Source organism: Mustela erminea, chromosome 5 (genome assembly GCF_009829155.1).
Source record: "Mustela erminea isolate mMusErm1 chromosome 5, mMusErm1.Pri, whole genome shotgun sequence".
Lineage (NCBI taxonomy): Eukaryota > Metazoa > Chordata > Mammalia > Carnivora > Mustelidae > Mustela > Mustela erminea.
Window position 1 is genome coordinate 22,567,210 of NC_045618.1, and position 15,386 is coordinate 22,582,595.

Genomic DNA, 15,386 nt, shown 5'->3' on the forward strand with positions numbered 1-15,386 from the left:
GCCCAGCACAAACCAAGAAGCCATTTTTGTGTACCATTCCCACTGGAGTAGGCTCTGGGGGTCAGGCCACAGAGTATAAAATGTAATATCCTTGGTGTATAAACTGACAGAAGGGATTTGCTCCGCAATCAGAAAGACTCCTAAAAGCCCCAAAGCCCTCACGTGAAGCTTATATGCTCCTCAAACCTTCTGGCCCAACCTGTAGTGGAGGGGACTAAAAAACAAAAAACAAACAAAACAAAACAAAACAAGAAACCAAAAAACCCAAGGAATCTCTTGGTGGGAAAAAAATAACATCTTTTGTGTATCACTCATTGCTTCTGACTAGACACATTTTTTGTCTTTACAACTGAGACCAGATTGAAGGTTGAAAGCTTCCTGAGAGGAGGCAGGAACTTTGGGGGTGTGCGATCGCTACAGCTGGGTTGGGAGGTCTCAGCAACTGAGAGCACTTTTCTTGTGAGCTGAGGAGAGGGAGTAGCTGGTCCAGTGCCTTCTGTCTCTCCCCCACTATCCCAAAGTTGAGGGGAACAACAGAGAACAGCAGAGCTGCTGCCCATCACCAAGGAGACCTCTCTGCAGTTCTCCTGCCCCAACTGAGTGGGCAAGCCTGAGTCCCCTGGGAAGGAGACGGGAATGAACACCAGACGCCCCACTCCTTCTGCCCTCACTCAGCTCTGGGCCCTCTTGGGTTCCAGGGAGTAAGAGCAGAAGCTGAGGTCTGATCAACTGTGCGACCAAGTTGGGCCAAGTGCTTCGTGGATGGGGGAACTCAGGGGACATAGTATGTGGTGATGGCCACTTATTGACTCTAGCCCTGAAGACACACTGGGCTAGAGTCAATCCACCTGCAATTACGGGGTGTCTGCCCTCTGGCAGGTGCCAGCGAGGCAATGATGAAAGGGATGCTAGAGAATTCTTCAGACACTGCTCAGGCATGACTCAGCATGAGAGAGGAGTTTTCAGGAATGGACTGAGCCTTTAGACTATGTGTCCCCAAAAGTCCTAAATAAGACAGACTTTAGCACTGACACATGACATTATGAAAACAAAGTGACAAAATTACCCTGTGGGAATCGTGTTGATGGGTTTCCAGACAAGAGAGCTCATTTTTGAGGGTCCTCGATATCGTGCCAGGCCTGGGAAGCCCCACACCCTGCTGCTGGCAGCTGAGGGCCTGGGTGTGGAGATGTGGGGCCAGGACACACTGCTAGCCCGGGCTGTCTACTGGAGTCGGATCCTTTCTTGAATCTTCTTACTGTCAATGCCCAGGCTTTCTTGTGTCTGCCTGAGACGTTTTCTAGGTGTTAAACAACTTGATTCTCAGCTTCCATAAGTATGAACCAAAGCACACATGTGCCTTTGAAATGCTGGGGCTGCACGTTTGGTGGCTGATTTGCTTGGCCACACTCTATTCTCAGGCTGGGACATTTCAGTTGTGTCTGCAGGAACAAGCTACTCCCTGAATGTGTACAAAGGCAAAGCCTTTTTTGCCAGGAATGTGGATGGCATCCGTCCGCTCACCTGGGAGATGCCGGACTCACTTAATTACCTTCTGCTCTGAGCGTGACTTCTTGAAGCCAGAAATTAAATAAATACTTAGTTGGAAAGAGTCCAAACCCGGTAGCTTGAGGTTTCTGAGCCTCGTGAGTTCAACAGCAGTGTACGGGAAGCACCAGGCTGCATTCCCCCTGCAGAGGCTGGCTCTCCAGTGAGTCCCCTTCCCACTGCTGCCTGCAATGGGGAAGGGACACCATGTGCTACCTCTGCACCTCTACCTGCAAAATGTATGTGAACACTATGTATACTTCCCCCAATTATCTGCCGGGGTCCAGCCATGCCCCACAACTCTGCCCTGTGTCCTTGAGGAGAACCTAAGGTCCAAAGGCAGAAATCGCTGTATCTCCTCCAGCTTGAGGTGGCCACGTTCCCTCGAACCGCTTCCCACACTGGCCGGCCAGAAGCTTAAGGTGACCACCGGGGAGAGTGAGGGGCCGCACTTACCCCCCGCCTGTGCCACCGTTCTTGCTGAAGTGCGTGCGTGGCTCGCTGGACGCCAATTTCAGCAGCTCCGTCCACTCCCGCTCCCATTCCTCCTCGGTGTACACCAGCCCTGACTGGCACAATGGAAGCCGGCTCAGGAGGTGGTGGGCGGGCAGGAGGTGAGCCTGGCCGCCCTGCCGGACCCCCGACACACTGGCTCAGTCCAAGTCCCACCAGCACCCAGGCCGGGGACATCTGCTAGTGGCTGCTGAGTGTCCCCGTTTGATATTTCTTCAGAACCCCCAATCTCTAATTTCAATGCTGGGGTGGGGGGGGATGTCCACCCAGCAAGGGTGGACCAGCCCAAGGGGTGAGAATGACCAAACATTAATGTGCACACACCAAATTTGGGGCTGAGCACTGAAAAGTTTAAAGGGATGACAGGCCAACTTCACTCAGAATGCAGGCAGATCCTTCTAGGACAGCAAAGTGCTAATGTCCCCCATTGTCAGGACGGTTGGGATTCTCTTTGGATTGGGAGCATGTACAGGAGCGGAGGCTGTAGGCTGGGAACCACCACCTTGTGGCTACCCCGGCCTTCAAGCTGCCAGGAGTGATCAGACTTAAGTGACTTGTAATTTATCATCAAGTCAGGAACCTTCTGACAGTGAGGGTGGTTGGTTTTCATGTTTATGCAGGGACAGTTTCTGTAATGGGTGCCTCCTCAGTTGTTTTAAACGAGGGAGGCTTTCCTAGTCCCAGGAAGCCATTGCTGTCTGACCTCACAAGACGGACTTGGCCTTCGGGCCCAGCTCCGGACTCCACCCGTCCTGCGCTTGGTGTGGGTCTCGGGCTCTGGACACACCAGCGGGTACCAACCTCCTTGTTCTGCTGCGTCTGCTGCCACCTCCACCTGCGCTTTAGGGCTTCTCTTTCAGCCCCTGTCCTCATCATGGTGTAGAGAGCTTTCCGCAAAACCAGGTCCCGGTCGTGAAACCCCCACATTCCTGCAGCGGGATGCCCGTAAGGAGCAGAGGAGAGAGACAGGTCGTGAGGAGGGGGACAAGCCAGGAGGCCACTCAGACTGCCACGACTTACCAGGCCTGGCCTCCTGCATCTGAACACACAAACACGAGTCATCTGTCAGCTCTTCATTTCTCACGGTGAGCTAGCAGTTCCCCTCAGCTCTCTTTCCCCATTTCCCACTGAAGCAAGTCGGTGAATGAAGGAGCATGTCTCTTTCTCAGAGAACCAACAGTGGATGAGATCCCCTGCTGCCTCTCTCTGGGATCCTTGGTAAGCTACTGGTAAGGTTTGCTTTGAGGGTCCTAATGTTCACCGTCCAGGTTTTTGTTTTTGAGTGAAGGATGGTCTTTGTGGATAAGCTGGGGACATGTCCTCACATAGGGCCTCAAGCCAGGATGGCAATCAGACCCTGGCTTCATCTAAGGTCTGCCACATCGGCTGTCTCAGCCCTAAGCCATCTCGACCTCCTGAGAAGCAGAGCATCATTGAGCACCACTGCAAACATCTGGACCCAAGAGAAAGTACCTGCTTTCAGGGGAGAAGGTCTTTTCCCCCTTACTCCCTACCCAGTCTGTGTTGTGGGTTGAGGGGTTATAAGAAAAGCCAGCCATCTCTGAGTACATTCTTGGGGCAGCTCAGATGTGGTCAAGAGACCCAACAAATGGAGGAAACAGTAATGAGAAGTGCAGCTCTGGCTATGGGTAAAGAGCGGCGAAATCCATGCATCCATCCATCCGTCCATCCATCCATCCATCCATCCATCCATCTATCCGTCCATCCATCCATTTAATTAAGTGGCATTAGTTCCACTTAATTAATTCCAAACCTATTTCATAATAGGGATGAGGCACCATTCTTGGTTTTAGGAATACCCACAGCAGCCATCAGGACAGACTAAGTTCCTACAATCTCAGAGTGCACACTGAGTGAATGGGAAGCAGCCATTAAATTAGCAACTGGCATAAGCTGTCAGGGGTAGAGCACCATATGGAGAGATGAAGCAGGACAAGGTGCTGGTTGGTACTGGTCAGGCAAGAAAGGGGACATCAGGGTCTAGTGGGTGAAGGAGGGAGCTGAGTTGCCATCCCAGGCAGAGGAGAAGGTGGGGGCCAGCCCCAAGGGGGCGTCTATGAGTCATACTTAGGAAACAGCAAACGGGAAAGGTGTCTGGAGGTGGGATCAAGGGGACAAGGTGGAGAGCGGAAAGATGGACTTTTAAATGACCCAGGAGAGCTTTTAAAAGAGGAGTGGCCTGCACTGACCTAATCTTTAAAGACTCGATCTGGCCATGCATCCTTTTGTGCAAAGACGTGCAACAACCAGAGACTGCTATGGGTTTTCCATCAACTGAGGCTTTTGTCCTTTTTTTACAACATAGAGAAGAGAAGTGGCCATTCCTGCTTCTTTTATAAACAGGCCGAGCTGATCCTACTCATCCCTCAGCCCCACCTGCAGGGGCCTCTCGGGACTCTCCCAGGCATGGCAAGTCCAGCCTCCGTTCCCATGGCTCCTTGTTTGGATCTCTTTTGCAGGGAGGGTCTCCTGCCCCATAAATGTTTGCTTACAAGCTTGGCTCAGAAATGATTTCTGTCATTTCTGTGTGTGTCCCACAACCCTAGGTCAATGTCAGACCTGGTCAGCAGGTTCAGTAAGCATTGCTGGTCAGTGTTGCATGGCTCCTTTGATCAGTCAGGTCAAACAGCTAAAGGAAAACAAAGTACCAGGAGAAAAGAACCAATTGGCGATGAGCTCCAGACTCCGCTATGGCCTTGCTGGAGCAAGGCTGGTCCACAGGACACTTTCTCTTCTTAGGCAGACTGGAGCCCCACTGTGCTCACTGGGAAAATGCCTGCCCCCAGACCAGATCACAGTGGCACGAGACCCTATCTGTGGCTTTGCCCACCTGGAGCAGTGAACAATGCAGTTTCTGAGGGACAGAGGCATTTCCCTTTGTACAGAAGTTGTTGTGTGACACAGATGAGAGACTTCTTTTCTGATGTTCTTATGTTCTTTCCAGATTTTACACACAAGATGAAAACATTCCACAACAGGGGAATAGTTGATACGTTATGATAAAATATGACACAAATACCAAAAACCTATTTTGGAAGAATAATAGCATGGGAAATTCACAATAGAACTTTAAGGGGAAAGTGCTGGATTCCACACAGTGACCATAATGAGATCATAATTTCACTGGAAGAACTGACAAAAGATAATATGCCAACACATTAAAAGTGATCATTGCTGGGTGGTGGGGTTGTTGATTTTTATTTTCTTACCATGATGAATGTGAAATACTTTTACAATATCAACAAACAGAAACATGTTCATTGTGAAATGGAAAGGAAGCAGGTAGGTGGGAGCCCTTGTGTTCCCCCCACCCGCAGCCAAACCTGTGGAATGTGGAATGCTCCCCTTGCTCTGGGGCTCCGTTCTCCGCTGAGGCTCTCAGGTCCCTTCCCAAACCCCGTGCATTTCCCTCTGTGGGGTTTAGTCTCACCTCTATCCTCCTCTTGTTGAAGAGGCCTCACTACAGGGTTGAAGAGAGGTTTGGGGTTGGGTTCTTGCTCTGGGTAAGAGCATCGACCATGTTTACCTGGGGAGGTAAGTTTGACCAACAAGAATATCCTCGGTCAAACTCAACTAAGAATATTCTCATTTTAGGGTCTCATTGGTGGAGAGAGACCCTTTACTGTAGGACTCACGAGGACAGCTGGGGGTCCAATCCTACCTGTCAAAACCGGTTTGCCTCTGTGTATATAAGGATGGACCTAGAAGGAGTAATTAAGCTTCTGGGAAGTCTACCAGGACCCCCTCAGTTATTCAAATAGTGCTACCAATGATTATGCACCTGCTGGTATGGCTTTCTGCAAAAGCTCACATTTTCTCAGAAGGTTGCTGACTTTTTGGTTGTATATTCTGACTATGCTGATTCACCTGTGATTTACCCAAGAGATTTACCCAACCTATGTCTTTTTGTCAGTTCCCAGGTGATTCCCCTGTACCAACAATAAAAATCAACAATCCCACCACCCAGCAATGGCCACTTTTAATGTTTTGGCTTACTATCTTTTGCCTATCCTTCCAGTGAAATTATGATCTCACTATGCTCACAGTGTGGAATCCAGCATTTTTCCTCCTAAAATTCGATCCAACCTACATCTTTTTGTCAGTACCCAAGTGATTCCCCTATGATTTACCTAAACCATGCATTTCTGTCAGTCCAAGTGCATGGACTGCTATCGATGCAGTGGCCCCAAACCATCCAACCTAAAGTGCTGCTCCCCAAACTTCCTGCTCAAGGCCAACTAAGCTCAGCCCTGCTTCCAAACATCCTTAACAAGATGTTTGGAAGCTTTTCCATGAAGTCTCCCTACCTGGAATGTCCTCTCTAAAAATCTTTCAAGTCCTTCAGATCTCAATAAAATCCCACCTCCTCCAGGAAGTCCTCTACATCACAATCTCTAATTCCCATTCCTGCAGCTCATGATTAGGCCCCTTAGAGCCCCTATCAGGTCTTTCCTCATGTGTGCTCTGTGTCCCCACCAAGCCTGCCAGCTGCTTGGCAAGAAGGGCTAGATTGTTGGCTACCACTCCTGGGGAATCTTCCAGATGAGCAATGTTCATGGCTCTACTTAGCAGATGCCTGTTCTTTAACAATGAGCAGAACAGGCCTGCAGCACGGCTGCCCTCGGTCTCTGTAGTGGAGCTTACCCAGAGAGGCGGCGTGTAAAAGGCAGTTCCCGTCCCCTGTAGTGGCCAAAGGAAGAAGCCGTTTACAGCTCGTGCACACAGTGGACCACCAGTTCAGGCGACCTGGAACAGAAACTCACTTTAGAAGAGATTTCCAGAAGAGACCATTGTAAGTGTTTGCTAAGTAAGCATAAACATCAGCAGATGATTTTTGAGAGGTTCTAGAGAACTTCAGTGGGAAGGTAGATCATTATGGCTACTTTTAAATAAAATAGATTTTTTTCCCCTTCTAAGATAAGAAATGAGCAAACCCTCCCATTAATTAGCAAGAGGATTGAGAAACCCAAGGATGAAGGCTTTTCTCCTTGAATCTGGGAACATCTTATACAAAAAGTAAAGTTGCTCTTTGTGCAGTCTCCTTGAACACAGTTTCCTCTTCCGAAAGTAGTTTTTTTCTTTTGCACCATCCTTTTTTGAAGCATACATACCTCCAAAAGTATAGTTTATGTTTAATTTAGCACATCAAAATCATTATAGCTACTTAGGTATATTCCTATTAAATCTCATTGACACATCTTGAGACTTCTGCTTCCAGGAAGATGGAGTAGACATACTTACCCCCATTTTTTCTACTAAGTACAACTAAATATACTGGACATAATGTATAAAATAACACAAGAAGACTGAAAAGTGGGGAGAATAGGCAGACGGACCAGGAAACCTGGGATCTGAGAAACAACATGGTGGTAGGTTCCCTGAAATTTCTTTTTTGTCCCCAAATCCTAGACCAGGTACTGTAGAAGTTGGCAACCTGCAGATGCCAATGAGGGTAGACAAAGGAATAATGCTCTCTCTAGACAAGATATCAGGAAAATGGCAGCTTAGGAAGATAGACAATAGTGCTCTATTTTAGCAAAATGACACAGAAGAAATTGTAGCCTGTTAGCATCCCGGCTGGCAGAGGCCAAGTAGGGAGCCAAAACTTCCAACCATTACCAGGCAGTAATGAGTCACTCACCACCTGCTCCCCCAATGCCAGATGGTGTCAGAAAATGCTGAGCACATAGCCAGCACTTTTTGCTGGGTGGTAACACGGACTTCAGCCCCTACCAACTGAGAACAGATGGGGAGCCTGGCCTTTCTCACCCATCTGGTGGTAATAAGGTCCCACGCTCCTTCCTAGCAGTACCAAGAAGCCCATTCCTCCACAGGTGTCAACAGAGGCAGACTGGAGAACCCTGCTTTCACCCTTATCTGGTAGTTACTACCAATGTAGAATTCCAGACCTCCCATGAACAGAAAAGGTGGTGAATCCGTCAGGCCTGCAGTAAAGAATCCTAAAAGGATTCAGTAAAAAATACTTTAGGGAACACAGAAGGAATAAAGGGGCTGGCAAGGGCAAGTATGTTGGCAAACATAAATAACTATTGGCTGCTTAAAGCAATAATAAATATGACTTTTTGAGGATTCAAGTATACCTAGAATTAAAACACAGGACAGCAATAACACAAGACACGGGAATATATACTAAATGACATAAATCCCAACATCCTTACATTGACCAGGCAGTGGTACAAGTGCTAACTTATGGTCAATTCTAATAGCTGGAAGGTACGTTTTAGAAACTGTACAGTAACCACTAAAGGGATCATTAAAGAATGTACAACTGACAAGCTAGTAGAGAAGAAACCAGAGTAATAAACATTCTTAAATAATTCAAATGAATAAAAGAGGAAAAAAAGACACAATAACACACAAAAAACAAGCAGCAGGAGAACAGATTTAAACCAAAATATACCAGTATTTATATTAAATGTAAATGAACTAAATACTAATTAAAAGACAGATTGTTAGCCTTGCTTAAAAATAAATCGTATATGCTGCTGACAGCAGACATCATAAATATAATGACACAGAAATTTAACAGTAACTAGGTAGAGAAAGATATACCACTCAAAAACTCAGCAAAAATAAAGTTGGTAAAGTTCTACTGATGTCAGATGAAGGTGAACAAGATAAAGAGGAATATTCATAATGATAACACAGTAAAGTCAAATGGAAAATGTACAGATACTTACGGTATGTATACTTAAGACTTAGCCTAAAAAGCATACAAAGCAAGTATTGATAGACTCCAAAGAGAAGTAGACAAACACCAAATCAAAACCAGAGATTTTCAACCAAACTCTCTTGATAAATAATAGAATCAACAAACAAAAACTTCGGTAGAGATTAGATGAACATAATTCAATAACTTGAATTATGTGAACTTGACCTATAGGTAAACCTCACCCACTGCAAAATAAGTACATATTCTTTCCAAGTCACATGAAATATTTTCCAAAATTGACCAAACAATGGGCCATTAAAATGTGTCAACAAATTTCAAGGATTTGAAATCATTCACACTATGTGTTCTGGCTATACTAAAAATAAGCTAGAAATCAATGAGATAACCAAGAAAAGTAGTCAGCTTGGACTGCTATAACAAAATACCACAAACTGGGTAACTTAAACATCAGACATTTATTTCCCATAATTGTGGAGCCTGGAAGTCCCAGATTCACATGCTGGCTGATTTGGTTCCTGGTAGGAACCCTCTTCGAGGTTTGCAGGTGGCTTCCTTCTTGCTGTGTCCTCAAATGGTGGGCAGTGAGCTCTGCTCTCTTCCTCCTCTTATAAGGACAGTAATTCCATCATGGGGGCCCCATTCTCATGACTTTATCTAAATTTAATTACTTTTCAAAGGCCCTACCACCAATTACCATCACCCTAGGGATTAGAGTTCCCACATATGGATTTGGGGAGACATAATATTCAGTCCATAACAGTACCTTAAGAAAACTTGCTCATTGAATATGGCTGTCCCCAAAAGGGACCATGCCCTCTCAATTGCTTCCCTGGGAATGAGCAAGATGAACAGGACCGAGGTTACATAGAACTGTTTTGAAAATTCAATTCCTCCCTGGCCATTTCTGGCCATGTTGCTTCTTTCTTGTCTGTAATGGCATCCCCAGGCTGGCCTGTTTGGCACACCCTGTGGGTGACAGTTTAAACAAAAGGGAACCTAGGGGATTCAGACTTAATTATGATTCAGTTTTATAAAAATGCTTTTGTCCCTCTTACAGCTGACCTTTGTGGATGAGAGGTCAAGTTGTGATTAGGAAGTGCTTGCAAACAAAGGGGAAGTTACAGGCACTGTGATAGCGTTTGACAATTTTGTAAGGGATAAGGGGAAGCGAGAACTCCAGCATGTGGGGTAGGAACATCCCAGACCTCAGAACATATCAGGAAGGTGGTACATTGATCATGTATCAGGATCACCCTGTAGGCTTCTACAAGAAGGAAAATGCTCCTGTGAGATCTCCCAAATGCTGGACATGTTTCAAATGTGGCAGCATCCTTCTCTTGTGACCCAGAAGTCCCAAGTTTTCTGCCAGCATCCAGGAAGCCACAGAAGACAAGTTTATTAGCTTTGAAGCAGAGTAAAATTCTGGATATCTCACAGTCCTTGACACAAAACAGAGTTTTTCCAAAGCCTCATAAAATACAAAGTTTATCTGAATGATAATCTTGCTGGGTAGAGTATTCTTGGTTGTAGGTATTTTCCTTTCAGCGCTTTGAGTATATCATGCCACTGCATGGTCTCTGTGGCATAGATTTTTTACTATCCAGCACTTTTTGTGTGTAGAATAGAATAGAATAGCCACCTCTTGGGGCCTTTAACTCTTTGTGGAATTTCAGTCAAATAAGAATGTTTATAATTGATATTTCCAAGAAGTTGTGAAAACATTTAATTGAAAAATAATTTTTTAAGAGAGAGAATTATACTAATAGGATTCGAATAGTCAGAGGGGTGTTGCATTATTTACATTCCAACAAACCACTTGTTGTTATTAAGAATTAATTTTAACAAAGGGTGTTACTGCTTTCAGTAATCAGTAACGAAATATGGACAAGAACTACAATAATGCGGGAAGTTAAGGCCCTCAAAGGTACATTTAGTTCAGATTTAGAGAATTACTGCCTAAGGGATTACCTCAATAGCAAAACTTAAAATAATAAACTGTGACAGTAATGTGTTTGAACGGGATACTGATCTGCTCTACAGTGCTTTTGGCGAAGATTTAGTAACTGCATTTTAATCATAAGTGATCTTATTAATACAAAATAATTGTACCCTTAATTCTAAATGAAAACATGTATTGAAATTAACACTGCAAAATTAAATGGACGAGCCTCTATTATTGATGATGCTAATGCTTATGCTAACAAATTGGGGTATTCTGACCACTTTCGAGTCACCTTTTTAAAGCTAAATGAGAAAGGCAATTAAGGGCCTTAATTGACTGTGCCACTGGATCACTGGTCAGAGACGTAACTGGAAATAATATGCCATCACTGGGTATCTTCTTTTTTTTTTTTCCTAGGTTGTGAAATAGCAACCCGTCTCACCTGACTTTTTCCAAGACCTTTTAAAAAACATCCAGGCTGGGAGATATTAAAACTGGGTTGCCACAAAGTAGAAGAAAAATTACAATTTTTGGTTACACAGCATAATGGACTTTAACCCCTGAAAGCCCAGCTCATTTAATGTTAAAGTGGCATGGCCCCATTCATTCTCCAACGTGTTCCAAGCTGGTAGTGGCCCCTCCCAAGAGCCAGGGGGTACCATATTAATGGAGAAACAGGGGAAGGATGGTGGGAATATGCTAATGAGGAGGTGATCTGCATTAATGCACAGACCCTGTGGTTTGCCCATCTAATAGCTTTCCCCTCCCATCCTTGCTCCCAGAACCCTGCTGTGACAAGATTCCTTCCCTGCATTCCATGCTTTTTGCCAGGGACCAGTGTTGGTGTGATCACATACAGCCCCTTGGCCCACAGGACAGCTACTGGGAAAGTGTTGTTCATCCTTCAGAAGGGACATAGACAGGGTCTCTCCCTTGTTTCCCTAGATGATATGTGGGGACGTGTCCCCAGATGCATCTCTAGCCATATGGCACCCTGAAGGGAGGCAGCACTGATCTGCTGTGTGTACCTGTCCTTGAAGACACAGGGAGCTTTCAATCCTGCCATAAGCGTCCCTGTCCCCAGACTTCCTGTTCTTCACATCGACTTCACAGTCAATGGTCCTTCTGGCTGGGTTAGTGTCTCCTGCTCGCTGCAGGGCTGACCATGAATCCCTCAGTCCTGTGCAGGGGAGGGGGGTGCACAGTCCCGATTTACAGTCAAGGAAACAGGCTCAGAGAGTCAAGGAACAAGCCATGGTGCACTGAATCTTAAAGGCGCCATTGCTCAGGGAGGGCAATGGAGGCCAAAATCCCATCCTGAGCAAAGCTGTTCTAATTAAGTTGGATTTGGTTGAGTTTGTTGGCAAGCTGGTTTTAACTTCTGTGAGCTGGTATGATTTCAAAAAATATAGTCTTCCCAAAGTAGTGGAGCTGAAGTCATAGACCCAGTCTTTCTACTGTGCTGCCTTAGAGAAACAAGGGTTGTTCATTCTCCCTTTTCTGCTCTCACTTGTTTCTCTCATTCTACTTTTACTGTGAAAATTTTGAAAAGGGCTGAGGGCAGTACACCCACCACACAGAACCAGACCCCTGCAAACCCTGTCATATCTGCTTCAGCTTGTTCCTTTTGATGTTTTAAGAGGAAAAATCTAAGGATCAAGTTAAGGTCGTTTCCCCAGTGTTCATTCTCATTCTTCCCTCACTAGCAGCACCACAACAGGAATTTGGTGACCTCTGTGTTATAGAGCATAAAAACTGGTAAATTCAAGGTTGAAAATGTGTGTCCTGCATGAGGCTTCTTCCTCTGCTCCTGGTTTCCACATCAAAACCATTTTATTTCCTTCTTTTTCATATTCCTTCCTCCCTCTCCCTTCGTTTCGCCCCCCCCGCCCCCCCCGTGCTTCCGTCTTCCCCCACCCAGCATCACTCATAGGCAGTGCCAGTGTTCCGGCAGAACAGGCTCATCCCCTTTCTTTCCCCACAGAGCACCCAGACCAGACAGTTCACTGCTCGGACCTCCCCTTGTTCCAGCCACTCTTCCAGGAACTGGGGGAATAAGCCAGAGTCATATGGCCCCTAGGGAGAGGTAGTGGTGAATGAATCCCATTGGGTCATTTAAGAATTGGATATGAGATAATATATTGGCTGGGACCCTTGAAAAGCGAAAGAAAAGATAGGGGGAATGAAAAAATGCGATATAACCAAATGAAATGCAGAAACTTTGGGTTCTGAGATGAAAAAAATTGCGGGCTAATTGGGAAAACGTGAATATGGGCCCTATATTAGTTAGCATATTAAGTAAATGTTATTTTTGTTAGAAGTGGCAATGTTTTGATTTCATAGGATAATTTTCAGATACACACTTGCAATACACATTCAAATGGTTCAGAAAAAGGTTATGTTTATATAAAATAAGAGATAAAGTAAATGCGACCTAACTCTGAAAACTGCTGACTCTTGTTGCAAGGAATATTTTCCTGTAGGTTTAAAAATCTTCAAAATAAAACGAATGCCCTGTGGATTTGTTTCAGTTTTACCCTTGTAAATGGGGATGCTCTATTCTGGTGCCAAAGACAGTATCTATGTAAATTAACTCATTTGTCTTGATTTAGTTTTTAAAAAAATTGAGTTGAATTCAGTTAAACACACTTTGGGGGAATCTAAGTGGTGCAGTTACTAGTTCCACCAGATTATTCCTCAATAGACGAGTTGGAATTTTTACAGTTTGGTTATAATTTTCAAAATTTTCAGAGGCACCAAGCCCAGAAGCTTACAGGCGATTTCTCTGATGTGTCTCAGGTCGATTCCCTTTTGCACCCATGCAGACAGCATTAATAAATCACCATCCTTTTCAGGGCAGACATGCTAATCAATTGTTAGAAACAGAAGACCTACTCATCCTTTTCGGTTTAGAGCTATGTGCAATAATGACCGATTGTTTCACATTGACAATGGGGACAAAATGAATTATTCACCCATAAAGCAGGCTTTGGAAAACCTACTTTTGCAGATCTGAGGCCAGAGAAGGACAGTTGAGGCTCAGAGAGGTAGCCAGCAGAGTGTTTAAGCAGAGGGACCTTGGAACTAGATTTTCTGAGCTCAAATCTCAGTTCCACTACTTCTTAGCAGTAGGACCTTGGACAAGTTACTTTGCCATTCTAATGTCTCAGTCCCCTCTTGAAAATTGCGGATAATAATAGTATTGATCTAGTAGAACTTTTATGAGCAATATGTAATTCTCTATTTGGGAAACACTTGAAACAGGGCTTGGCATAAGGAAAGTACCGTATATGTGTTTTTGTCAAAACAGGTTCAAAACCCTGGGTTAAAGCAAGGAAGGTATTTATGCATAAACTAATAAGTGAAAAAATGAACCACACCCTTTGGATTGAAAAGTACCTTTGCATACTGAGGCCCTTTTGGGGGTAAGCATAGCTGCTTTTGCACTCCTGGAGGAGAGGGCTAAGGAGAGGGCTCTTTCCACTCAGACTGCCCAGTGCTGCTCAGTGAGGTCAAATGGGGCACAATGAGGTGAGTACAGGAAGAGAGGAACTTATACAGTAATGGGCTTTTCTGCAATACTTTTATTGAATTTATAGAAGTGAGCAGCAAAAGGCAGGCTGAAGGTGAAGCCCCCCACCCCCTCCCCAGCCCAGGTGGGAGATCTGTGACATTCCTCAGGCACTCCAGACTGCCCAAGAACAAAGGAAAGGGAAAAACAAACGGTTAACCGACAGAGATCACAGTCCTCCCGGATCTGAGTGTCAGCAGTTTGCAACTGTCTTTATGATTTACAAGAAAAAAACAATCTCCAGAATCTCCTATAGACTCAAATTTCCTGGAGTCCTAACATCACCCTCCCCTCTAGAGGATCCAAAATCTTATATAATCAGTTACTTCTCACAACCCCAGGGTGGCTCGTTCTGCCCACCCATACTGTCTCCCTCCTATAATAAAAACACCCTTTTTTGCACCAAAAACATCTCAAGAATTCTTTCTTGGACATTGGCTCCTGAACCCCACCTCAAACCACATCAGTATTGGCTCAGAGTGAACTGAGTATTTTAAAAAAGTGGTCTTTCAGTACAGATGGTTTGAGAAGCCTCACTTAGAAGTCCTCAGAAATGCAAATTATATCTTTGAATCAAGTCGGTATCTACAAACATTCACTCTTTAGCTTATAGTATTAGGAGAAAGAGGCTTTTTAATGAAAAAAAAAATTGAGTAAGTCTAAAGGAAAAGGAATCACATTAGGAATATAAGAAAAGAGGAGGAACCAAGCTGGCCTTACAGGTAGCAAGTCCAAAAGATGGAATAAAATGACTCTTCAGGAACACTGAACTCTTTCTTATATCCCTACAACTTCCTGATTATTTTTATTTTTGTTTGTTATTCTCTATTTAATTATTCCAAATTTCTTTACCATACTTAGAAAATCCAATTAGAAATAAGATCTTATGTGCATGTGTGTAGAATGGCAAGGACCGTGGGAGCTGAAGGCTTTGTCCTCAGTCACTGGAAAAGCAGCCCCTCTCTCTGAGACAAGGGGGAGAGACAGATTTAAAGAGAAAAAGGAATCAGAGAAAGTAATCCTCCTTCTCAACACTCCTTTGAAATGTATACATATAACTCTGAAATAAAGTGTGGTAAATCCCCAGTGACCAAAAA

At 44.8% G+C, this 15,386-nt stretch overlaps 1 protein-coding gene across 3 annotated transcripts in view; it reads right to left on the reverse strand.

Moving 5' to 3' along the window:
* The window catches only part of OTUD7A (OTU deubiquitinase 7A), a 356,697-nt gene that overhangs the window by 44,329 nt on the left and 296,982 nt on the right, over nucleotides 1-15,386 (reverse strand). For all 3 annotated transcript variants that reach the window (XM_032342261.1, XM_032342262.1, XM_032342263.1), the window contains 3 exons: nucleotides 6,727-6,828; nucleotides 2,863-2,990; nucleotides 2,005-2,117 (listed from right to left, as the gene is read on the reverse strand). In XM_032342261.1, the coding sequence (XP_032198152.1) occupies nucleotides 2,005-2,117; nucleotides 2,863-2,990; nucleotides 6,727-6,828 (343 nt within the window). The remainder of the gene's footprint in view (nucleotides 1-2,004; nucleotides 2,118-2,862; nucleotides 2,991-6,726; nucleotides 6,829-15,386) is intronic.